General features: G+C 43.9%; 2 protein-coding genes across 3 annotated transcripts; one reads left to right on the forward strand and one right to left on the reverse strand.

Moving 5' to 3' along the window:
• Positions 1-7471: 7471 nt before the first annotated feature.
• On the forward strand, positions 7472-21769 carry c16h14orf180 (chromosome 16 C14orf180 homolog). Of its 2 annotated transcripts, XM_037072415.1 has the most exons (10): positions 7472-7938; positions 8636-8666; positions 12450-12536; positions 14091-14211; positions 16393-16423; positions 16678-16786; positions 19422-19588; positions 19678-19810; positions 20183-20209; positions 20612-21769. In XM_037072415.1, the coding sequence occupies exons 1-10, from the start codon at positions 7786-7788 to the stop codon at positions 20815-20817; spliced, it is 1065 nt and encodes a 354-aa protein (XP_036928310.1). In that variant the 5' UTR covers positions 7472-7785; the 3' UTR covers positions 20818-21769. The 2 variants fall into 2 exon arrangements, with proteins under 2 accessions (XP_036928310.1, XP_036928311.1); XM_037072416.1 differs by lacking the exon at positions 20183-20209.
• Positions 20860-24753, reverse strand: LOC119005028 (transmembrane protein 179). Its single transcript, XM_037072417.1, has 4 exons — positions 24360-24753; positions 23772-23909; positions 23600-23678; positions 20860-23497 (listed from the first exon to the last, which is right to left on the reverse strand). The coding sequence occupies exons 1-4, from the start codon at positions 24659-24661 to the stop codon at positions 23324-23326; spliced, it is 693 nt and encodes a 230-aa protein (XP_036928312.1). The 5' UTR covers positions 24662-24753; the 3' UTR covers positions 20860-23323.
• Between the last annotated feature and the right edge of the window lie 1036 nt (positions 24754-25789).

Here is a 25789-nt window from a genome sequence, read left to right on the forward strand (position 1 = left end):
CAATTTCCCTGACTCTCTCCAAACCACTCACATGTAAAATGGCTGGAAATTCGCAGGATTAAGTATGTACAGTAGCGCCAGCTCGCCACCAAAAACAAAACGACCAGATTTTCCGACCAATTAAATTTAAAAGCCTCTTATCCCGGTTTTGAATGGACCGCAATAAAAAGGAAGTTGAGAGTAGGAATGGAGAGCTTCTCTTGGAGGATGAATAATGACACATAAACATTTACTGTGTGTGGCCGGTCCCTGCTACTCACTGGCCCCTCTGCCCCTCCGTAATAACCACCCTGCCTCCTGCCTACTGAGTTATCATAAAGTGAGGTGTGTGTCTCTGAAGTCTGTATCAGCGGTTGATTGACCGTGACACTGACCGCAGCTCCTGCCGAGGCAGCAGCATCGCACAGTCACGGTCATGACTGCGGGTCACCGAGCGCGGAAAGAGACGACGCTTAACCTTTAATTCTAGCGCTGGCATTCCTTTCAACCTGTGCGATGTTTCTGATGATATGAAGTCATGCAGGAGGAACAGATCAGACTCAGGGTTTTTCTCAGCGTTACATTTGAAAGCAGGAGTTGTTATCAGCGCGCTGTTTTCCGCGATAGTCCCGGTCGACTAGACTCTGCCGCTCTGATCGACAGTAATATCCAACAAATTACCATTTTACCAGCATGTAATGAAAGTGAGGGTGAAATGGGTTCTGCGAGGAGCTTCGGTTTATCAGATTAGGGAGATACAGTCGCCCCGGAGTTATCTCAGGAGAGCTCCTGCAACAAAGACAAAAGAGGTTGCAAATGCAAATACAAATCATGACAAAAAGCACAGAGGTATTTTGAGCTAAATGCTAACTTAGGCATTCATATGATGATAATGCTTACATGCTGATGTTAGCAGGTGTATTATTTACCATGTTCACCATGTTAGTAGCGTGGAAACATGACAAATTGGCATGACGTTGTACACGGCCCAGGATAGGAGGGCTCTGCAGCGGTTGAAACTACCCAGACCATCTTTGGTACCATCTATGATATCTGCCAGGTTAGTGTGTCTGCCAGAACACGTAGGAGCACCTAAAGACGAAACCCACCCCAGCAACAGTCTGTCGCCTTGTGGCGTCTGGTAAGCAATACAGAAGAATTGTAGAACAGTAACACTAGTCTACAGAGCAGCAGAGAAATGTTTGTTTTTCTTCCTGTAGAGTACAACTTTGAACACGAGGTTAGCATGTTATGGGGATGGTGGTAAATGAAAAGTTTGCGAATCACAAAAGATCCCACAGATTATTCTTAGGTGGACATGAATGTGAGTACAGAATTTGTTGGCAGTCCATTAAGTAGCTATTGAAAAAAAAAGACTAACTAACTAAGATTAACATATTGTGAGCTAATACATGTCGTTTGACAGTCCGTGCTTGTGCTGCATAATAGTGGATGGGGCTTGACATTACGGCCCTCGCCATCCTGACTTATGGAACCAGTGTGACCGTATTTGGATGCCAGGGTGGAGCTGGGAAATATATACTGATTGTATTTGTCTGAAAACCAGATAACTCTAGCCACACCCTAACACATACCCTGCTTTATCATCTATTTTACTCTAAATTGGACCATAATTTAGTGTCAAAGAAGACTCAAGTGATCAATCAAGTGAGAATTTGGGTGTTTTTCTCATAAGCTTCCAAACAATCCAACTTCTACTGAATGCAGGTTTAAGACGCTTCCACTTTACTTCTCAGAACTGGGACCTCCGTCCACTTTTAATACCGTCAGTGCTGCACGCAAAGCAAAGGACGACACTGTCGGACACTTTTAATCACACTGTTGTTGAAGACATGCGGGGATTTACACTAGAAACATTCCCGCTGGTTTGTTTGCTGCTGCTCTGTTGCAACTGACTCCCTTTTATATTCAGTTATATTCATATTCTTTTATTCAGTACTGTTACTATTTGGAAGGATTTGGGGAAAACAGCTTAAGTGTGATGTTATAAATATGAGCGGCTTTTCAATAATGACACAGAAGCTCTGTTGGGACTGATAATATGTGCTTCTGTGGCTCATTCTAGACTCCTAGTGGAGAAAAGTGTAAACAGTTTATGTGGCAACAATCTGAATGTTTTGTTGTTGTTGTTGTTGTTGTTGTTGTTGTTCCTCTCACCTCAGAAACAGACAGTCAGTTGTCTGTTCCAGAGTGCTCCGCTGACTGAGGCTTCCTGTTTGTCTTTGGTTCAAATTGGAAAAAAAAACAAAACTGGGCTTTGTTGTTGTCATGAAAGCCTTCCAGATCTCATCATTATTGTTCCACTCAGACACCCTGAAGGGGAGAAAGCAGCCAAATGCGACTGCTTTGATGGAGTGGCCCACACTTGCATGATTAGGGGGGATGTGGGAGAATGAAAATGATGAAATGAAGAGCAGCAACAAGGCCAGTGGGCCTGCAGGTGTCTTGTTAACACTTGAGCCTGATTGACAGGTGGCGTGTGGCCTGTGTCGAATTCATCGCCGACATTAACCCGTTAACCTTTGTATTCCACAAGTGACCCCTCAAGTAGACCGATAATATGATTGTTTCCCCATTGTTTTCTTATCATCTCCCTCCTTATGGAGAAATAGCAAACAAATGAGCCAGATGCCGCTTGTAACGACTGTATGCAGTATGACCACACGGTGCAAAGCGGTGTGAAATATGTCTGTGAGGTCTGGCAGAGATCCTGTGACCCTGAACACCGTGATACGACTGTTACAGTGAGTGAGCAGCTGTGAGTGTCGCCGCTCATATCTTACCCGAGACATCATGTCCCGAGACAGACAGCAGAAATGGAAAAGGACAGAATGGAAAAGAGACCATCAGAGGATGAGTGGGAGTAGGTGACAATATCAGACAGTCAGCAGTCAGAGCTGAGTGGCTGTCACAAGTGACTTAAAGGTGTGTAATCGTTGCCGACATTCCCATTTACAATGAGAAGTAAATTCTGTCTTCTGACACTCGCTTTTGTCTCTCCGTTACTACCTCCCACACAGAGAATGAGCACGGAGGGCCGTGAGACATGCGGGCCTGAAAGATTTGAGGCGTCAGTCACTCCTCAAAAGCAATATCCTGTTTCACTCACATTAAAGGGTAACTCCACCAGTTTTACACATTAAAGTGTTTACAGGTCTTAGGGAGTACAACTGAGTATGTGGAAAAAGTAGTAAAAAAGGCTTTTGTGATCAGCTGTATATTATCATTTCTGTAGCATAGAGTCTTTTTTACTCTTACAAAAATACCAATAGATGATCCCACAGCGATATGAATGGCTTCACCCTGTGTTGCAAAGCTCTGTCCACAGTATCTCAGACTGTTTACAGTCCATGAATCATCCACTAGGGGGTGCTAGAGTGGAGCAAAAAAACAATGATCACAGCAGAGGTGCTTCATGAGGCATTCCCTGTAATCAACAGTTCTTAATGAATCGATTTTAACATACTGTGATGAATTGTTAAAAAAAGTCGGTTAAGTGGCTGTTTTCATTAAGGACATTTAAATAAAGCTCTTGCTCCTCAGTGCTAGTCACGCTGAGGGTGAAGTATATACTGTATGTGACCCTTTGACAATGAAACTGTAATGAGGATCGCGATAATTATGGCCACATGCCTGTAACTATACAGGATCTGTGGTGACTCATAACGGAATGCACTGCTCATAACTGACAGCAGTCATGCTCAAAGCCCCGGAGGGAAAGAACTGACCAGAAAGAAACCATAAAGAGTGTGGGATGATGTATGGATGTGTCATAATCTCAGCTGGGGGATTTGCGTTTCTGTGTTTACCTGGACAGTGTTTGTCAGTAAAAGTCACTGGGTCAGATAATTGAGTAAAAAGAGACAGATGGTGGCAGCATTTACTGCTGATTACATGGAGGTCATAAACTGCCTTTCAGTAGCTGGGGGTGTCAGGTCCAAGGCTATTAAACTGCCAGAGCCTGAATCTTAGAGGGATGCAGCTGCACCGGCAGGAGAGTGGAGGGGTTTAAACAGTCAGCCAAAACTATAGACCCCATCATAGAGAGTACACGCCCACGATATGTACTGTATATTGTGTTTCATATCTGCAACAGTGCATGTGGTGTTTTGTGCAACTCAACAGTGTATTATTTCAAAAAAGAGGGTTAGCACTCGATCGTCTTCCCACATCATTGAAGTTGGCATCCTGTGGCGAGGGACGTAGCTGCTGTCACTCACACAGAGTAAAATATTCCATACCGCGGGCCTCCGGGCGACTGCAAAATTGCACAGAGTGGCTGTATGTGCACAATGCAGGAAATATAAATAGTATGTGCTGATTTAGGGCCATGCGCAGTGTCGTGAAATGACACGAGGACACAAGAGAAGCGATGTTCTCTGGCAAACCTGCTGGACAATGCAGAATGCATTATTCTAACAAATGGTTTATAAACCCGTCCATGATTTATGACCCTGTGGTAAATATCCACGTCGTCAGACTCTGCAAAACTGGAGCTGTGGAGATTTTCAGAATAAAACAACAGGCCACACTTGATTTTGACCAACTGATAAAGTTTTGTAGTTACTGAGGGCAAACTGTGATATTTAACCCAGCTAGAGATGTACACCTTGTAGAACAGTGTAAATATAGATTACACAAAGCATCAGCTCTAATTGAATATACTGAGGTTTACAGCACTGCAATAACCCGCTGATGTTAGATTTATATCTGCGGATAAGTCACTGTTTGATTCCACTGTGCAGGGCTCAGCTCACCATTCATTTACATTAGCCTGGTGTATTGGCTTCCCGGGGAACATCTGCTGTGGAGAGTGTTTACTGATCACACTGATGCATTCGTCCACCAACTCCGTGAGACAGACAATCAATATTCCAATTACAGGTAGATGTCCATTCTTGCACTGTAGAACGCTGAACGTCAGTCAATACCGTTGTCAAAATTGTATGTACACAAAGGTGCTCGGAGGGGGATATGTGTTAATCACCCTCAGCTTTGTGGGGCTGATTGCTCAAATAAGTCAATCTTCTACGCTATAATTATACAATTAAATGTAAAAGAAAATATGCATAGTTATGGATTGTTTGGGGACAGCATAAGATGTAAGGTAGCTATAAATTTAGGGTGAAAGTCACAAATGAATATCACTAATTTTCCCAAGTGGAAAGTGATCTTTGGACCCAAAATGTACCAAATGTACCTACTACTCAACTGTTTGTTCTCATTTTGTAAAAGTGTGATGTGCTACAGTCAGAAGACACTTTTTTTGTTGACCTGAACTTCTCAGTCTGGCTAGCATGTGCATTTGTTTTGGCAGTGAGTGAAAGATACCTCATTTTTATGCTATTTTCTTCTTTAAAACAGCTTTATCCTTTGTAAGACTGTAATTGTAATATGACAATGATGAAATAAAGTAATCGTTGTGTTTGTAGCTCATTCCCTCAAGCTGTGAGACCCCTAAATTTATCTTCAGCCATAAAGAATAGTTTTCATTTATGAATTATCTGTGTGCGCTGTTGGCAGGCAGAATAACGTTGGGTCGACCCATCCTCCATCTCAGTTCCATGGAAATCTGATCAGCAGTTTTGTATAATTCTGCTGACAAACCAACCAACAAAAAACAAACAGGCAAAATCGGGTGAAAGCATAACCTCCAGAATAGCCAGTCTGCTCGCTGATGGACTAGTTTGCTCATGTAGATCATATAGCGGCATCAGTATTAAACTGAGACTGTTTCATAACCTGATGATACATTTATAAGATGTGTGGTTCACTCACAAATGTCAGATTTCCTGAAATAAAAACAGTATCTATGTTTAAAGATAAAGTACTGTTCTTTACCTTTCGTGACATCTTTCTGCTTCCCTCCTGCTTTCTTCTAAATGAGTTTTTTGTTCCAATTTTGTTTTGTGTTTCTGATGCTACATAAACAAAACAGAATAAATTGGTATGTTTTTACATAACCTTCAAGTAGCACAACAGCAAGCAAGCCTCCTTTCCATGTGTCACTGACTCCTGAACATAACCTGCACAATTATATTGCTATATTGTCATCGCATCATAAACCACACCACGCCTCATTATATGGCAAACACTTTTTCAGCTAGAAAGCGTTACAGTCCTGCTTGGGTGGGTTTCCCGTTGCATGGCTGTTGTCAGATGTTGTTAACATGAGGACGAGAACATCCAGTGCCGCCTCCTCACAGCTGATGTGTGTCTGTTCAGCTTGACTGGCCCGTAATGAGGAGACAGAGCCCACTCTTTTTCAATTAGGACAGAACACTGAGAGTCAGCCAGAGGCCCTCCAGCTCAATCACGTCAGGAGCTTTGCTTACTTTCTCCCTGCATTCTAACTCAACTGTATTGACACCGCAGTAAAGTGGGCTGAATCACCTGTCTGCACTCCCCGGCTCACCGTTTGGAGGGGATAAAGCGTCCCTGCATCAGCATAATCAAGTCCCAAGGCTGCTCTAGTCCAAAAAGAGCACTGTTCACAGTTCCCTGAGTCTGACCTGCCAGCGCAGGTTTAATGCTCTCTCATCCTCCATCCATGGACATCCACAACTATTAAAACCCCATCCTGCTCAGCTAGGTGCATCGGACACTAATGGAGACTGACTCTGTCCGTTTGCTTTGTGTTCCATTCATTTCCTCCAGCCACCACACTTGTGCTTAAATGGAGCGCGGGTGGGCCGGAGTGCTGCTCTCAGAGTCAAGATCCATTCATGATCCTCTGGATCATCCGCGGATCAAGAGCTGTGTTCTCCTCTCTCCCTCCCTCTCTCCCTCCCTTTCTTGCTTTCTCTCTCTCTCTCTTGCTCTCTCTCCTAAGGCATAGATTGGCCTCACATTAATGTTGATTAGCAGAGTGTGAAGGGAAGTGAGCAAACATCCAGAGGAGGCGCTCCTTATGAATAAATATTTGTTGTCCTTGTTTGAATAGTGAGGAGTGCTCTCTCTCTCCCTCTCTCCCTCTCTCTCTCTCTCTTACAGTACTTAATGACCTGGTGTTTGCATCAGCCGTCTGTTTCACAGAATCTACAAAAGCCTGCTCTCTCCGTGGTCATGTGAAACTTGCTCACACACCATTTCTCCTAGTTTTCTTGTGAATGCACATCCCTAATGCATCCTCATCTATAAATCATAACTGGGGCAGTAAAACTCGCACACTGCTGAAATACATAATGCACTGCTTTGTGGATGCGCAACATGCAGTAAATTAGGTCAAAATTTAAGTCGTATCGTAGATATACATCATAGAGCATGTGCACACCATATTTGGTTTCCATCATCAGCACCTACAGCATTGCAATCTCCCTGTGCAAGGATTGGAGAGAAACCCAATGTGCTGAACACACGCTGGCGGAGCTACTGTACATGAGCAGAGCAGGGATTGGTCCACAGCTCTGCCACTCAAACAGCAAATACTCTCCCACTTCCTCTGTCCTCCTTTCCTGGTGCAGCCCGAGGAGGGGAGGGGAATGGATCTTTTCTGTGTGACTCGCCGGAGCTCCCTCAGCCTGCTCCTTACCACCTGTCCTTGACTTACTGAGCTCGTACGAGGCTGAGTGGAAGCCGTGCTCGCTCCCTCCTCTCCTCTGGCTCCGCTCTGTCTGTGTTTGTGTGAGCAGCTGACATTTTTTGTTTTCTTTTCAATCTCTCATTCTGTGTGGGGCTGTTTCTTTCTACCTGTGGTGCTTCAGTGGAGTGGCAAGGAGGGGAACATTCGTCCTCGGCCGGCGGAGCTCTGATGGGAGGCAGTGCTGGCTCTGGCTGGGACTGGGGATGCTGAACGGGGGGAGGGAGGGCCTGTTTGAGCTGGGACAGCAGCTCCAGCAGCAGGGGGAGTATCAGGCCGCCCTCCACTGCTTCCTCAGCTGCCTGTTGGGACTGACCCATGTGCAGAGCTTCACCTCTCTGCCCAACTGCCTCCACCAGGTGACACACACGCTGCCTTTCTTTCACTTACACACACATACACACACACACACACACACACACATACACACACACTAACATGCATGTGCATATTCAACACATGCAACCACATAATCTGCTGTATCATGTATTTGCACAGCTGTCTAGACACATTTGCATCAGTTCTCCTGTAGAGCATCATTCATTATCGCACAGGACAACCTTGATATCAATGACAACAATGTCAAGTCTAACAGTCCATCATGTGTTCCTGTGTTGACACTGTGTGATCATTTCAGTCTCAGTAGTACTGATAGTGTGCATGCTTGCTGAACGACATAACAGATGCAGCTGTGAGTAACAGTGTGATTAGGCAGCTCACACTGTCAAAATGTTTTAATATCTATTTTATTTCTGTCCCATTGTGTTTGGGCTATGTTTTGGCACTGTGTAGCCAGGCCAAAGTCTTAGCAGATTGCAAACTGGGGTGCCTTTCAAAGCTCCTCTGCAACGGCAAGGCTATAATTTTCATTTTGTTTAGTAGTGGCTGAAGGCATGTCCAAACAAAGCCTTTACTCTGGTGCTGCAAGGAGAGCACAGCTACTTGTTTTAACAGCCCATGACATCATGCACACGCACAACCTAGCAATAATGCTGGACATGAGTTATTTAATATTTAACTTTGTTCCCCTGGTTGTTGTTTTTTTGTGCTTTGCAGATCGCAGAACTCTTCATCACTGAAAAGAATTGTATCCTTTACAAACTCAGGGCAAAATCTCGCTCCCCGTTTGACACTTTTACTATCACCATTCCTTCACGACTGTTAGCAGGAAGGCTAACTATACGCTACCATTCCCTCTGTGAGCATGTAAAGGATTGTTAGTGGTGGAGGGCATGGCAAATTCCAGCACAATGGAGGATGCAGACCCTTTATAGAGAGCGGTGTAAACGGAGGGGGGGATGAGTGGATGTCTTTGGCGACTTCATAATAACACAGTTGTCCCAGAATGCCACACATATTGTGTGTAGCTCAGTCTGTGTGTCTGTCTCATAAGAGGATTTGTAGGCTCTTATCTCTGCACAACAGAGTGGGAGAGCACTAATTAACCTGTATCTGCACTGACGAGTCCGCACGTCCCCACTTCGCCGCTTCTATAAACCATAGCAGTATAGGACATAGAGATAATAGAGAGGTGTTACATTTCAGGATATATTACCTCCATGGCTCTTCTCCCCGTCACTGAGACAGTCCAACACTTAACTTGCCAGCTCAGGTTATCTACCTCAGCAAGGCTCTAGCACTCTCTGTCCACCTTTTCCAAAATAGGTCGATTTGCTGAGCCTCACTTCGTCAATAGCCGGTGGTGGGCCACTTCTCTGCATGAAAAGGTATCCGCTAAAGAGGGTCGTCTACTGTGACAGGGTTAAGTCTTTAGACATACACAACATTATTACATCACATCATCAATAGTAATGCTGTGGCATTTCATGTATGGTAGAGTTACCATGTTACATTGTTTAACTCTTAGTGTAAGGCCATGAAAACGTAACATACAGTGTTTAGTAGGGCAGAGAGGAGCAGCTCAATAACTTTATAATCTTGCCTCGAAGAACAGAATAATGTAGACCAATGCTTGCAAACAAAAAATAGTTAACAACAAAGTAAAGTACAATAGCTAAAAGCAAAAAAAGAGGATAATAAGCCTGCTATAGAGTAAATGATAAAATGGAAGAAATACATTGAATAAAGTATAACACTTAAAGGGAAACATCACCAATTTTACAAATTAATGTGTGTTTACAGGTCTTGGGGAGTCCTACTGCATATAAAAAAAAAAGTGGCTCCAGAGAAAGCTGCATTTGATCTGATAAATTACCCCCAGTGATGTCACTCAGTGGCCGAGCTGGATTGTGGGTAATGTAATTGACAGGTTTTGAAAATGAAGAAAAAAAACGTCTCTTGTGATCATTTGTTTTTGTAAACAACTTGCAGTGCTCAACCAGTAGACCTTTTTAAAACCTGGGGTCTACATAACCCACAATGCAACGTAGCCACTGAGTGACATCACTGGAGGTCAATAATCAGATTATAAGCAGCTTCTTCTGGAGCTACAAAACTCTTTACACTACTTTTTTCCACATATGCAGTCGTACTCCCCAAGACCTGTAAACACACTTTTATGTGTAAAATTGGTGGAATGGCCCTTTAAGTGATTGTAAACGTTTCCAGGGTACCCTTTAAAAGTCCAGCTCCATTTATATTTTGGGTTGGTAGGTCTGGCCAGCCACCAACCCAGAGCATCAGTATTTGATGAGTTGGGACTGAGACTCTACAGTCAACTGGACCTTTGAAATTAAATTCAAAATTAGGGCTTTGAACAACAGTAGTGGTGGTGAGAGTCCAAGTTTAAGGCCTTTTGCAGATCGTCCCATGTATAAGGTGGGCTGTAATAGAATGATTCTTTCCGTGGAATGAGCAAGAAGCCAATTCTGTGGCTGAGTACCAAGATTATGCAAGTTCAGAGTTAAAAGTATGTGGTCAGATTCCAGAAAACATTTCCAAGTCCCATTTGTTTTCTGCAGCAGTTCTCATGAACATCAAAAGGGGCTATGATGCCGATGTTGTGGTCTTTGCAGTACAGTCCTCGAGGGAGACAAGGGGAAGGGTCAGTGTGCTCGAACTGGGGGTGGGTGTGGGAACATTGGCATTTCATACAAATGGAATTTCTTCACATGCTGCCTGAAGTAGGGAAACAAAGCTAACTTTACATAATCAAGTACAAAGTTTTCAAACTCTTGATCTCTAATGCTGAGCGCAGGCTTCATTCCAAACAAATACTGTATTAGGTGCGGCTCAAAGTGTTAGTGGCAGTGCCGCAACTGCTTAAGGCTTGATGCTTCGCTATCAGCGCTGGCAGTTATCCACAAGTGACCTTTCTCCGAAGCCAAAAGCTCTTTCGGCTGCCGAGTGTTGTCTGATACGTGCTTCTTATTATTCTTTTAAGTGTGCTGACCTGGATGATTTGACTTTAATATCAAATGAAGGGGAATATCAGTACAGCACAGTACAGTACAGATAGAGTAGTAACAGACAGGCACAGGGAGCGTTCCTGAGTGTATCCCAGTGTGGCACATGTGATCAGATTTGCCTTTGAAGCTGCAAGTGATAATGTAAATTCCTGTCGGGTTTTGGATTGCAGTCAAATTGCCAGTTCGTGGGAGGTTGTTCCCTGTCTGTGTATATATATAGGAGTAAAGTAGAGCACACGTGCCATGGATAGGATTGTGTGAGGTTCCTGTTGTGGCGTTGTTGTGGTCCAGCCAGGCTAAAAATAGCAGGCAGAAGTAGTGCTCTGACCTTTGATTATGGCTGTTCTGCTAATCCTCCCTCCCAGATGGTCTACCTCATACTCGCCTCCCTCCCAGGTGACTCACAGGTATACTGCATCCTGTGACATACATCTTCAGAACATTAGAACAAATTTGTAGTATTGTGTGCAATAATAATATGAGAATCCCGGCTTTACGTGACAGGTTGCTGTGTCATCTCTTACTGTACTGTACATTGAATTATTCAGCCGTACATGCACTAATAGCTTTCCAACATCCAGCCCTCACCATCCATCATCTTCCCCGCTAACTTGAGGAGCTCATCAAAAGGAACATTTAAATTTTTAATCCATCTGTCCTCTCTTTTTAACAGAGCTGGGTCATGGTTTTCATTAAATCCCCTGGTGACAACGTGAAGGAAACCAGCTGTTGTGGTTTTTCAGCTCTGAGCTTAACTGTTCTGTAAAAGTGGAAACCAATTGTCCATCTTCCCAGCCTCTGTATAAAAGCAAGAATTTCATTTTATGTGAGATGTATTAAAGTACAATTGGCAAGTGGTGGCAGCGCAGTGATGAAAAGCGAAATACCCAGAATGGAATTTATAGCGTTTTACACATGAGAGATCTGGTGTTAAGTAGGACATTTAGACAGGCGAGGCCGTGTTTATTTTAAGCATTCTTCGTCCCATTGGTCTTTAAATCCACCTGACAAGCGTCAGTGGTGTCATTTTACAGCGGGACGGACTCTCAGTACGCAGAATGCTTGAGACAAAGGGCTCTATTTTTAGGATGCTTTTTATAGACGGCCTTTTCAAGGAAACAAAAGTGGCATCCAGACAAATCAAAACACACAAAAAAAGCAAGAGGAAGAAGAAGAAGAAGAAGAAAACAGACATTAAAATAGGCATATAATATGAGATGATACAGTGAAGTGTAATCAGATACATCTACTGTGTGAGTCAGCATTTTAAACAGATCATAGAAGTCCACTACAAAACCCACAAAACAATGACACAGACACCGGCGGTTGGCAGAATCCAGACTTCAAGAACAACAATCTGTTTTGGTGTACACGCAGTCACTCTCTAAAGGGATGGAACAAAAAAAAAAAAAGAACAGTAGGCATGATGCTGTTTTTAACTTCAACAACTGACTGACTAATCCCAGCGACATGTGAGACTGATCCTTCACCTATATAAACAGATGGGAAGGCCCTGCAGTTCATTCAGGCTGAGAAAATGTTCTATGAGGTGGCATTGATCGAGCTCACTGCTCTTCAGGGGAGCACAGGCAAGTACTTTTGACATTAAGCTATTGATCAGTACTTCTCAGTATATACTGGAAGTGCATTTTTGGTTTTGCGTGTATATGATGCAGCCTAGGATTAAACACAGACTTTAATGGTTTGTGGTGGAGCTTTATTTAACTTACAATGTCCTCGTGCCATTTGATACTTGTTATATTTAAAAGACAGAGACTTTATCATTCTGTAAACTTATTTGATTCCAAAGAAGTTCATGCTCAGGTCAGGTTGTAACTTGTGAATTATGTGAAATTTGTCAGCAGGCAAGTAAATAATTTAGCATGTTTGAAGAAGTCTTTAAAATATAAATGAATTGTAAATTAATATTTACTTTGGTTTCATTGGATGAGCTGTTTGGGAGGAAAACAGCAATAGCAAAAGAATTCCATTGTTTCTGTTTCCCTATAATAAGTATCAAATGATTTCTTTCAGCGAAAAATGTCAAGAAATTATTAGGAAATCATGAGAAAATCGTGTTGTTGTTGTTTTCCATTTGATTTTAGGCTGTAAACAGTCAGTGGCTGACAGTAACTAGGAACTAAAGTTACCAAATAAATGCTGTGAGTAAAAAGTGCAATATTTCCCTCAAAATACAAAATATAAAATGAAATAAAATAAAATAGAAAAACTCAAGGAAAGCCCAAGTGCCTCATAATTGTATTTTACTTTATTCTGCGAAACTATTCAGCCACTATGAAATGTACCCACCTCCATCTTTGTTTACAATGTACTCGCTGGAGGATTAAGCGAGCACATTCACAGCGAGGCCGCTCATTCATCACCTGCTGCCGCTCCAGACGTCTGCCTCTGCCTCTCTGTCTGCTGCTGAGGCAGCAGCGCAGTGTAGCGTGCTGGGCACAGCGGAGGAGAGCGGGGACAGACGTAGTAGAAGACAAATGGCCACGCTTTGCTCATTAGGATCTCTGTGTCGCTGTGCAATAGTGAAGCCCCTGATTCAGCACTCAGTTGGATTGAATGCTGCACTCCTCCAGGGGCAGAGCTGGCACTGTAGCTGCAGCGCTCAAGCTTTATTTCTCCCTCAGAGGCTTTTTTCAGATGTGCCCTTCTCACTATTCACTATTTTCCCCACTGACAGCTGATGAAATTGACATTTTGTGGTAAACACCTGCTGCAATGATTTATGTGCACTTGCTCATGGCATATGGTTTAAAAAGCCAGAGTCATTTCTAGCCCCGCAGTCGTACGTGTGTGCTGTGTACAGTACACGCTGTATGTTTGTGGTTCGTCACTCTCACTCTGTGCATGCGTGTGTTCCAGTGGGCGTGGTGAGTGTGTTGTTTGACTCCCTCTGTCCTGCTCTTATCTCTGCTCTTGTGTCTCCAGTCCTCAGTTGGCTCCACTCTGCTGTACAGGCTTAAAGTCCACAGCGGTGCCAGACACTAGAGCTTTATTTTTCAAGCTCTGTGCAGTGGTAGAGAGGGAAAGAGTGCAAAGGACAGTGAGGGGAGAGGGATAAATAGACAACCAGAGGGGAAAAGGCTGCGCTGACTGTGACTCCATGCCCTGTGTTTGTGTAACAGGGCCTCAGGAGGAGGCTACTTTGGGCTCCGCAGGATGGACGACCCCAGAGGAGCTTTCGGAGCAGGCCTCCCAGGCACAGCACCTCGAACGGCTGGCCCAGCTGTGCATCATGAGCAAACAGTAGGTAAAACTGTGTCCTGCTGTAGCTTCTGTTGTGGAGTAATTAATGGGGCATTACATGTCCTGTGAGTTTAGGGGCCCCGGTCGGCTCATCATGAGTGAATTTATTGATGAATAAAGTCACTTTTATGACAATTGATATGATCATTGTAAAAGTAATATGTATACGTGTGTGTGTGTGTGTGTGTGTGTGTGTGTGTGTGTGTGTGTGTGTGTGTGCGTGTGTGTGTGTGTGTGTGCGTGTGTGTGTGTGTGTGTGTTCCCTTGAATTTGGGTTTTCATCCCTTCACAAAGCTGAAGCTTAAGTGAAAGAAGTCCTGACTCAGTCGTAACAAAGAAAACACTGCGTTGTAGAAACAACTGCAAAGTTTCTGTTATCAAGTTGTATTACATAAGCAGCAGCTTGGAGCAATACAAAGCTCATTTGTTGATAAAGCTGATGAGATCAGACCGAAATAATCTCAAGATAAATATTTGGCTTGCAAGTGTAAATTGGTGTGAGAGTCTAGGAAACTGACCTCATGGAAGTACACCTTAGTTTCATAGTTATGTGTCACATAGAGAAGGTTAGGTCAGCCACTGATGCTTCCCTCGGCAGCAGGGGCGGTTCTAGGGGGGCCAACAAGGGACAGTGCCCCCTTAACTCTGAGTCCAGACCCCCCCTGTGGCCCCCCGTCAGGGAGTCTGCATCAATAATACAATGACAGATTTCTTGCAATGATTTTGTGGGGGAATGATTTTGAAAGGAATGGCGAACATAAAGTCTCTCAGCAGTTTACTACCCAATCAAAATTGTTGAAATTGTAAGCATCGTTTAAGTCCAATTTTTCCCTTTTCTGAATGAGGCATTTGTCTTTTTTTCTCTGGTTCTATGTGCCCCCTAACAAAAAAAAACTGGTCTAGAACCACCACTGCTCAGCATGGCAAACAGAAAGACCTCCACGTATACATACACGCATTCGTCCTATCTAGAATGGAAATTTTTCAAGCTAGTTTAACTCCAGCTCTGAGCCTTTCTTAGCCCGCCTTGAATTTCCCTGTAGATGTGCAGAAAAGAGACACCGTGCTCTACGTGAGTGTCACAGGAGGAACACCTTAACTGGATCTGGTGGCTCTTGTTGCAGGGGTACTTTGTTAGGCCGCAGCATGCCCCCATTTTCTGTGCCTCTGTTGTCATTGTTTGGATCAGGCCATTTAACCTGATTGCCAGAGAGGGTGACGGGGTGGAAGGTATGCTCGACCGAGCGCTGGTCACACTGCTTCATTAATGCAAGGACCATAGAGTGGTTAAACTTAGATAAGACGGTAGCATGACTATACCCAGACACTTGGGTTTCTGGCTAAGCAGGAATTTCTGCTCTTTAATCTTTCCCTGCATACCTCCACCTTAAGCCCCGGGTTTTTTGCTCTTGCGAACAGGAAGTTGTGATACTTCCTGAATCTTTCAGCGGTGGCGTAGGAAGTCCTTTGGAGCGGTGAAGGGCTTTTCTGTCTCTGCCTATCGGATGTCCCCTGAAAAGGACCTTCTAAAGCAGCGCAAACTGACACCTGGCCCATTACTAATTGAAGGGAAGTGTGGGTTTTGAACAGCAAAGCCGACATGTGTCACACTAAACAGAGCTTGCTCTACATCTATAGGCACACGTGAGGGTGTGAGGGTGATGAATGTCCTTGGCTGACTTGCCAGGTCAGATATGAGCGGAAACAGCTGGTAGAGCCTCACAACAGCACGTTCACCTAGCTTACTGCTAAGCAGAGGAGTGGTGGAAGGGCACAAGTCAGTAAACTAACCTGTGCGCGCCATGCCTTCTGTAATTCACCCTGGCCAATAGAAAGGGGTAGTCAGCGCTGGCAGAAATAGAAGGTTTCCACTTCCTCCATGAGGCGCCTGCAGCCCTGCTCTCTGCGTCCAATCAAAGCACAGCACACGCATGTTTAGATTTCTCTGCTGCTGCGCTTCACTGAAACAGATCTGCTCACCTGACAATGCATGAGCCAGTAGATTTGATTAAGGTCAGGTGTCATTGTTGTCTTTGAAAACATTTACATGGAGGAAGAATGGGCCGAGATAGATTTCATCCGATAACTCAGCTTTTTATGAGACTGCTTTGGTTTCCAGCAGGTACAAAATATTTTGCTTCAGCTGTCTCATGGTGCATTTTTTTCCTCTTTCCTATGCAGACCTCATCTTGCTCTGGAATACAGCGGTAAGGTATGTCAGTTTCATCATCCTCTTTCATTCCTTTTCAGATTTTTGAGCAAATTTAAATTTGAGTGAGGTTTATTGAGAACTAGATTTAAACGTGGATGTTGTCTTTAAGATTGTTTTGACATTTAAACTTTCATTTGAAAGATTTCAAATGCAGTTCTTCTGCACTGTGGTATTTGCTACTTTAAACTGAGTAAAAGATCTGAGTACTCCCTCCACCAGTTCACACCCTGTCTGTCCGCTCATCCATCCTTCAGGCTACAAAGATCCACCAGAGGGCCTTCGGTAACGACCACCCCATCACGGCCAGAAGCCTGGAGCTCATGGCCAACGTCTATGCTGAGATTGGCAAGACTGAATACTCAGGTAAGCGATCAGCCGGGATAACTGACACAGTAAACACTACTGTCATGAGAAAAAGAGCCTCAGTTGCCTATTCATCTACAGTATGTAGATGAATAGGCAACAAAATCACAGTTGTATGAATCTGTGAAATAACAGGGTAGGACATTTTTTTTAGATAGTATATAATTTAACAGCGTACAACATGCAGTCTGAAGTATGAGGGTGGAGCCCTTACTGTCTCGTGAGGCGTGACACTACCAGAACAGCGATGTTAATCTCAAGAACAAGTTATCTCCTCCCTGCTTTAGAGAGCACACAGCACACTGAGGATGCTGTTGAAGTAATTCAGTTAGCCTTTAAGCCATGTCAGATGTTGAATTAATAAACACTCGCATTCATGTTGGACACAGAAGTGCTTTTATGCAGGGCATAAAGGAATGGTTTGCCTTGTGACAGTTTGGGGGCACAGTTTGTCGTACAGGATGTATGCCTGGCTTGCATTAAGAGGGAGCTCTGCATTTTTGTGAAGAGTGCTGCGGTGTTAAAAGCAATACGTAGAAACCTGCTTTTGCTGTTGAGTCAGCTTCCGAGGGCAGCGGTGCTGAACAGGGCCAGCTACATACAGACATGAGCGTGCAGCAAATAAAGACAAAGATTTACAACACTCCCCGTTCTCAGACCTCAGGGGACATGTGCTTGGCGAAACGGTGGAAGAGTGAGGGGTCAGAGAGTGGTTGTAGTTGTTGTTGCAGATCAGAGCTGTGCACTTTTTGTGACCCTTTATTTGGGTTGTACACAGAGAAATCCTCTTTGACCCACAGTGAGACGCTTCAACAACAGTCACGTTTAACTGTTTCCAACTCCCGTCCTCTAGATACTCTTCACTGGAAACTAGGCCAGTCACCCTCCTTCAGCTGACCAACTATTTACATGTAATTTCAAGATTAACAGCTGACTACTTGGCGAATTATTTGGCTGGGTAAGGCAGATAGCTAATGGTTCACTTTATGATGGACCTTCCCGAGTGTTATTAAAAACCTGCTCCTCCAAAACCTTTTAGCAAAAAGAAATGATACGTAGCCTACCTTCATTTCTTCATACAGTCTCTTATGAAAGATATTTAACTGTAACTAAATATTTGACCTTTTAAAGGAAACACTAGAACACAAGAAGCTTTTCCTGTTTTGTTTCTGTAATGGGGGGAGGGTCCTTAGTATAAGTCTGAATGCGTATTGACTTCTCCTGACACATCTGTTATCTTTGTTAATCCTCTGATTTAATCTCATTTTACAGGTGTGTGATTAAAAAAGATAGAAATAAAATTTTAAAAAATAGTAATAATCATCTATGTAGTATGAAGTAAGGATGAGTTTTTCTCTTTGCCCAGGGCCACCCAAAAGGGGGTGGAAACAGGAAAGCTTTCAGGGGCCCAGCCACTAGGGGGCCCCATGGAGGCCAGCATTAATAATGCTCATCCTAAATATAAGCAATGATTAGCACATTTTATTTTGAAAAATACTCTAGTCTTCACTCCAATGCAGCTGCATTTTGTCCTGCATTTGTGCACCAAAATTGCAGCAAAAATGTACATTGTATTTATTATTGATTTAGTCAAATGTAGCCCATTTTCTTACTGACACAACATCTAAACATTGAGACTGCATCGTGATCCGAGCAATTTTTCTGATCTAATACTAGCTAATGTTGGTGCTATGCAAAGACCTGCATACAAATCGGGATGCTGGAAAAGACGGGAGAAGAAAAGGAGGGAGAATAATGTGATGACAAACTTGAACGATAGCCAGGAGGCTAACGTTACTGCTAACCTTCCTAGCCAAGAGGTAGCTAGTGTCAGTGAGGGAGCCTTCACCACCTGTGAGAAAGAGGATAATGTCAATAACAGCAAAGACACTCTGCATGTACTTATGTGAGAGAGAGATCCTTTACAGGGGCCCAGTCATTGCTGTGGGTGTGCCTGCTTTGTTTTTTTGTTTACAGCTGGTACAGCCTCTTCTTGTCTTATAAAAGTGGAACTATGATAGAAAACAACTTCAGTTATTGTTTTTTTATTTTATTTTATTTTATTTTGTTTTTCAGGGACATGTTTATGTAGGTCCAAGAAGTCATTTGGAATTGTGTAAAAGATGAAAAATGATTCTAAATTGTCCTGCCTATATGTCTCATTTAAGCAGTCCTTCTCCATGGAAACTGTTCTCATTGCAAATGACCCAGAAGAGTAATAGGCTGACTTATCAACTGATTAAATCACTGATCCGTCAGCCGAGGGACTAATTCATCAGCCAGTGTTGACAGATAAAACAAATACTGTATTTAGTAGAGACACAGGAAATGTTCAGGCGATACAAATGTAGTAGACGCTCAGACTGAGATCCACTTTTTACCTCTTTGGGCAGTGGCACTTCTTTTTGAAAGATGAGGTCAAGTCAAGTTGAATTTGGTGAGTAGGAATACCAAAGCTTTTTAGCTCCAAAAAACAAGTGAGTACTCTACCAGCGCTGACAGAGTTAACACTGCTGTCTTCTCTCGGGCACATTTGCATGTTTCACTTTGTATGTTTAACTTCAGCTCAGCGCCTGTCTTCAGACTGCAGACTCCTCAGGTCTGTACTCACGTACGGTCATGGTTCTCTTTCTAGACTCCCTGGGTCAGTGTGTGTCTGCGCTGTCCAAACGCTTCGCTGCTGCAGAGTCCATCAGAGACTCGACTGTCAACTGTCTTCCTCATTCCCACCGGGAGAAACACTCAGAGGTCCGCCACAGAAAGGACACCCACCACCAACAGGAGGACACGCCGAAGCCTAAGGTAGCTTTGACGACCCCCTGCGGGTGCAGTATTACTCTACTCACCAGCAGTTTGTTTGATAAAGACGCGTACCTTTGTGTCTAATGCAGATAACCAATGTCAAAGTACCCACCTCCATTCTAAAGAGGCCGAATCACATCTACGGGTCGGACCCAGAACCCAACCATAGGCGGAAAGGCGAACGGAGGGTTCGATTCAGGGAGCCAGAGACCACGGTACATGGTGAGAAAAACAGCTAGCAACCAGTTTGCCTGCTCAGTCGAGAGACGCCTCGATGTGTTTGTACAACATGAGTACAAGAGGGCCCTTAACACACACAGCCTGCAACACAAGTTTACACTTAGCAGTAAAGAGAAAGAACAAAATGCATAAAAAGAGATTGCATCGTGAACTCCTGTCCTTGAGAGATTCAGTACTATTTAAAAATAATGCCGAGAGACTCCCAAACAGGAGCAAGCGATTTACTCTTTTGGTAATTCATTATGCATGCAAATGAGGCACCACCGAGTCTGCTCCAAAGAGATAGAGAAAGAGTCTATGAGGGCAAAGCACCATCACAACAGACTGACGGGCCTCTTTTCTGTCGGTTCACAGACATTCCTTACAGTGACTGTGTAGGTGGTAAGTCCGTCTGAGGGAATCACCGTGTTAATGTGCATGAGGGTGACACGACACGAGCTTTTATGATCCAAAAAAAAAAAAAAAAGTCCACTGGGTGCAAGTGTGTGTCTGTTTTTCAGTTCATTTCTTTAGGTTAAACACTTGATTAACTTTTTGTTGCCTGCCACACAAAATAGATTGAAGCTTTTCACTCTCATCCACTCTTTTGATGTTTAAAACAGTTTGAGAGCACAGTTTTTGCGTCACTCTGCGCTGTATGTACTGTATGTTATCACGTCACATCCTCCACCGGCACCACAGAGTTTGCCCTCTTCAGTCTTTCAGCCAAGTGAAAGATCAATTCAAATGCTGATTTACAAACAGAAAACGGTGAAAAACTGCTCTCTGTTTCCGTGTTCGCAGCCTACGAGACGACGCAGTCCCGCCCCCACCTCGCCCTCTTCACTTGCCTCTTCCTGCTGATGTCATTCCTGGGCGTGGCCATGTACTGCACGGACCGCCGGCGCCCGCAGCGAGTGTGCGAGGAGCTGGAGGCCGCTCTGGCTGTATACCTGCTGCACATGAAACAGCTTCTGTGGGGCTGCTGGATATGGCTGACCATGCAGTGACTCAAAGCGACCACAGGGGGAGAAATGGAGCCTCCTTAATGGTTTTTTTTTTTTTGTTTGTCTTTTTTTATCAGACCCCTCTTTTTTCTTAACTTGGAAGGAGCCCAGGCCGACCAACACCTCAGCCATTTGGCAAAAGGCTCTGCGAAGCACTCTCGCAGTGAAAAGGGAAACGTGTAATCCCAGAAATATGTAGCTTCCATTTCTGTATGTATATATGTACTAAGGAGGTGGGCATGCCTCCTCGTTTTAAGTTGAAATGATTTTTGCACATCTGCAATGTTTAAGCTCACGTATATAACGCTCACCTAATCACCACAAACGTCAGGTTTTTTGTTTTTTTTTTCTTTTTCATATCATGGTCTATCGTATGCGAGTGAACGTTTCCATGGAATGCACATATTTATTTTGTTACCTGATTTTTTTGTGTGTATATCAGATATTACACAGAACTGAATGTGTATATATGGCTCAATATATAAGGACTACTCACAATACTCAGCCTTGTAATTGCACATATATGAATGTAGAGATGTTTGGAAACGGCTGTGATCCGAGGGGAGGAAGAGGAGGAGGAGGAGGAGGGTGGAAGCACAAATGTGTTGGATAACGAGACAGAAAAACAACAGGGCTGCATCACTTCACAGGACCAGGTTGAATGACTAACAGATGAAGAGAAAAAGAAAGAAAAAAAAAAAAACACCACTTTCCTTACCGACTGTCTTCAGCTGATTCCTGCAGCACAGTGTTATGAATTCTCTCTCCTTATCTATTGTCGAAGAGAATATACTCAAGCCGAACGAATGCTAATTGCTTTTGACGGTGTTTCCCCTTTATAGCCGCTTGAATCCCACAGAAAACATCCCCTTGTCCTTAAATGTTATTTATTCTTGTATACTGTATATCTGCATCAAATATCCAATTCGGTTCTTTTAAAATTTTTTAAACTTTTTGTTACGTTTCTATTTTAAAAGAAAATAATAATATTCAGGTTTTAACCACGATGTCAAACGCCCATCGAGCTTTGGACACATTGCATGGATGATGTACCCCCCACACACACATACACACACATCACTACATCATTACTACTTAATATATGAGGCCAAACACAGAAATATAACAGAATCAGATTATTATTGTATGAGTCCCTTTATCAGATGAAGCAAATATAATTCAAACAGCCAAACCGACACACATACGGATTATAGGATATCAAAGGGCACAGTGATGCACGCCCCATGGACCTCTCATCGTCAGCAATAACACACATCACATAGTTTCCAGTAAAACATTGCTCTTTATATAACAGGTTTCAGGGAACTCAAAAAAAAAAGCTAAAGTATTTTACATTTGAATGTCAAAGCAATATAAGGCTGATAACGCCCGGATGGAAGGACGGACCCGCTCTGCACCGTCCAAACTAAATTGTCATCAGCAATAAAAACAATACCCGGTGAACTCACGTCCTGTATGTGCACACTGAGCTTCGAGAGCTGCATTTCACGGCTGTCCAAACATTTACGGTCACTTTGAAAGAAGTGCCTTTATGGAAGGGTTTTCTTAGTTCCTAACCGTTTTATGATTTGTTTGGAATAAAACTGTCATTGCCTATCAAAGTCGAGCAGGTGATTTTGCTTTTTTTTTCCCTTCCCCCCTAATCTCTTACAGCAGGCGAGTGTGTGATGTGTATGCGACGGGTAGAGAGAGATGCATGCAGGGTACATGTGTGCGTCTATTCACAGTAGCACAGTATATTGGTTTGTAGCCTATAAAGTGAAGGAGAAGCCTGAGTTACTACTGTATATGGCACAAAATAGGATTCGGTTTTTGTCTCACACAGTTCGCTAGAAGCAGTTTTTTTCCGGACTGGCTGCCTGATCCACGAATGTTCTGAACAACAATTTGTCACTTTTATATATAAAACACCTTTTGTAACTGTTGATAAACGTGTGAATACACTGCAAAAGCACACAGCGCTTTGCTTTGCTGCAGCATGCAAACGAATTCATATCAGGTAGTGTGCGACCTACCAGAAAGAAGCCTACTTTAGGAACACAATTATTAGTCTATAAAAACAAAAGAAAGTCCCCTTATATCTAAGAAACCCACCACCCCTATTAATTTGTCATGCATTAGGTCCATGCAGAAGTTTCACGAAGACAACATTATCCATCGGCCAATCTGTCCCGAGTCATTAATACTGTGCTGGGTTGAGAAAAACTGGGTGTATATCTCCATTAAATTGTTTTAATAGCGCCAAAGCTAAAGTACGGCTGTATGTGTTGAAGGGGAATGCACACAATAGATGAATAACTCTATAAACCGGGGACAGCTTTTTGAGGGGAGATCAATTACCTTTGGAGAACAGAAGCTAAAGCCCTCCGTTTGATCAATGCGAGCGGAAGCCAATTGGTTTTGATTGTCTACAGAGGCAAACCTTGGTGTTTTCTCATGGCAGGCGAGAGGACTGTACAGCTGAGTGTGAGCTGAGTGTTTGTGTTTTCTAGATCAGGCCGGTCTTGTAGTCGGAGCCGCGGCGCGAGGAGCGGCCCAGCAGCAGGTCCTTCTCGTGGATCAGGCTGTCGAGCAGGTCCTCTTGTCTGTAGTTGTGGTACACCTTCAGGAAGGCCATGACCGCGATCCCCAGCCAGGTGAGCCAGGCAGCCCACAGCCCGAACTGAAGGAAGGGGACGTTACGAAAGAGGATTAGTCTCAACTCCACCTACCCTCTGTCACATAAACACGACTGAGCTTCGGGGTGACGATGAAACAGTCTCACCTGAGCTATAGCGAACTGGTCGTAGAAAGCGGAGTTGTCCAGGCCCAGTTCTAGATCGGTGTCCTGCAGGTCCTCGCAGCTAAAAACGTGACAAACACAGGCTGGCGATTACAGGAGGGCCACCGGACTGTAACGTCGTGTTCACAGTCTGAAAAGCTGCTCTCGCTCTTACCTGCTGGGCATGCTGCCACCCTCTGTGATGGAGTCGCACCACATGTTGAAGCCCACGCTGACGATGGTGCTGGACAGGAAGACTGTGAACACCACCAGGGAGCTGATGAGCAGGTTGAGGAAGGCGTTGAAGATGGAGCTGCGGGCAGGTGGAACAGGAACAGAAGAGGTTAACATAAAAAAAAATTTTAAAAAAAGAACAAAGTGTGCCATCATTTTCTTCTGGAACATGTAGGCCTATAATAAAACATCACACAGCATACAGGGATTGCTGTGCTGGAGATGCTGAACGTGTCCGAGAGCCACAGTATGATTCTGATCTTTCAAAGCCTGTTTCCCTCCATCTTTATGATGGAGGAGGACAGTGACTAATCGTTTTCAGGGCTCATTCACGGGCTTTTAACATCATATCACGCCTTACATCACATGCACTCTATAGGATGCAGCCACAATAGCGCACACACAGCATCAGGGCGCGTGAGAAACACATTTCTACAAAGACATTTTAACCTGAGCCTGCCCTATCGAGCGTTTTCTCTGGTGCCGGTGTTGAATTGCGTTGATGGAGCACAAGAGGAATGTCACTCACTCGTCGTGTCCCTTGCACAGGAAGAACAGCAGCCTCCATGCCTGCACCGCGGACAGGATGAGGGACGCTATCCCGACAAAAGTGATGAAGCTGCAGGAGGACTCGGGTCCCCACTCCTCCACGATGTAGCGCTGCTTCGACACAGTGATGTTCTCATTCTGCCACATTCCCCGCGTGAAGAGCAGGCATTTCCCCCCGAAGTCCTCCGTGTTCTCGGACAGAGGCACCACGGCGATGAACCCGAACACGAAGGCTAAGAAATAAAGGATGCACTGGGCGAAAATTAAATTATCGAGGGCCATCTTTCTTTTTTCTTTTTTTTTCTTTTTTTTTTTTTTGCCCCTGTCTCCCTCTTCTTCTGCTCTCTGCGTCCTGGAGAGACTGCGGCTGCGCAGTGGAGGCAGCGATGAGCGGGGGCGCAGCATCCGACGACGCGCTCTGCTGCAAACTAATGAGCAGGCTGAGGCCTTCAGGGCTCTCCATCTTATCTTCATCCAGGCTGTGGAGATGTTCCTCTTCAAAGTATTCAGCAGTTGATTATGACATTTAACCTCTGAACATGTAATTTACCCCCCGCAGATATAAGCACAGCTCATCCTACCATTCTGACAGGATGGTATATATGCTCTGTTTCAGCTGGTTCAAACTCTTCATTGAAGCCTTCAGATGTCTTTATGTTTCATGGCTGCACTATTACACAGAAGCCCAGAGGGTCAAGTGTGAATTTCCATTTTCAAAGTGTGATCAAAATTATTTTCTCTCCCGTGTTTATGAGACCTTTGTGTTTATAATCCTTCCGTTATGTTTCTTTCTCCTTCTTTTTTCATCTATGAAATGTGGGAAAAGATGAAGGAGGGGGAAAAAAAGAAAGCTTGGTTTCACACATGAAAAACAGGTCTTGAGTCACAAACACAGGAGAGAAAATCATTTAGATCACACTGGGAAAATGATTAGCCTGAATTAAAAACGTTGACTTGCCCCTCAGGGCCTCCGTACTATTCCATCAAACCTAAATGTTCTTGATGTGCATCATTTTATCAATTTCCCCAGAATTCAGTCTGATATAGTTTCTATTTTTGGAAATGTTATTATCGCCTCTAGAATTTAAATGTGGGCTGCACAGCGATTCACGTAATTACCTGGTAAACATCCAAAGGAGAATAGCGTTTACTTATGATAGTGTGCAACTCTCCTGTTGCAGTGTGTTCATTCATCATGCCCTTGTACACACACATTTGGTACACACACACACACATACACATAAGGCAGTGCACTCACAAATTAGAGTAATGGTTTGTTTATACATGGTGACAGTCCTTAAGGAAGGGCAGGTAGCTGTCACAGCCATCTGACATGCTTCGCTGAGCCCATCTGGTGAGCTGGCCAAGGTGTCTTTCAACCTCCCTCTGCCTCAGTGCCGCTCACAGTGC

Source organism: Acanthopagrus latus, chromosome 16 (assembly GCF_904848185.1).
Source record: "Acanthopagrus latus isolate v.2019 chromosome 16, fAcaLat1.1, whole genome shotgun sequence".
Classification (NCBI taxonomy): Eukaryota; Metazoa; Chordata; class Actinopteri; order Spariformes; family Sparidae; genus Acanthopagrus; species Acanthopagrus latus.

What these genes read in the sequence shown, in the direction of transcription:
- c16h14orf180 (XM_037072415.1), top strand. Translation starts at nt 7,786, where the DNA reads ATGCTGAACGGGGGGAGGGAGGGCCTGTTTGAGCTGGGACAGCAGCTC. An exon ending in CTTCATCACTGAAAAGAATT is followed by an intron (nt 8,667 to 12,449) that starts GTATCCTTTACA and finishes CTATATAAACAG; the next exon opens with ATGGGAAGGCCCTGCAGTTC. An exon ending in TTACAGTGACTGTGTAGGTG is followed by an intron (nt 20,210 to 20,611) that starts GTAAGTCCGTCT and finishes CCGTGTTCGCAG; the next exon opens with CCTACGAGACGACGCAGTCC.
- LOC119005028 (XM_037072417.1), bottom strand. Translation starts at nt 24,661, where the DNA reads ATGGCCCTCGATAATTTAATTTTCGCCCAGTGCATCCTTTATTTCTTA. An exon ending in CTGTGCAAGGGACACGACGA is followed by an intron (nt 23,910 to 24,359) that starts GTGAGTGACATT and finishes ACCTGCCCGCAG; the next exon opens with CTCCATCTTCAACGCCTTCC. An exon ending in GGTGGCAGCATGCCCAGCAG is followed by an intron (nt 23,679 to 23,771) that starts GTAAGAGCGAGA and finishes TCACGTTTTTAG; the next exon opens with CTGCGAGGACCTGCAGGACA.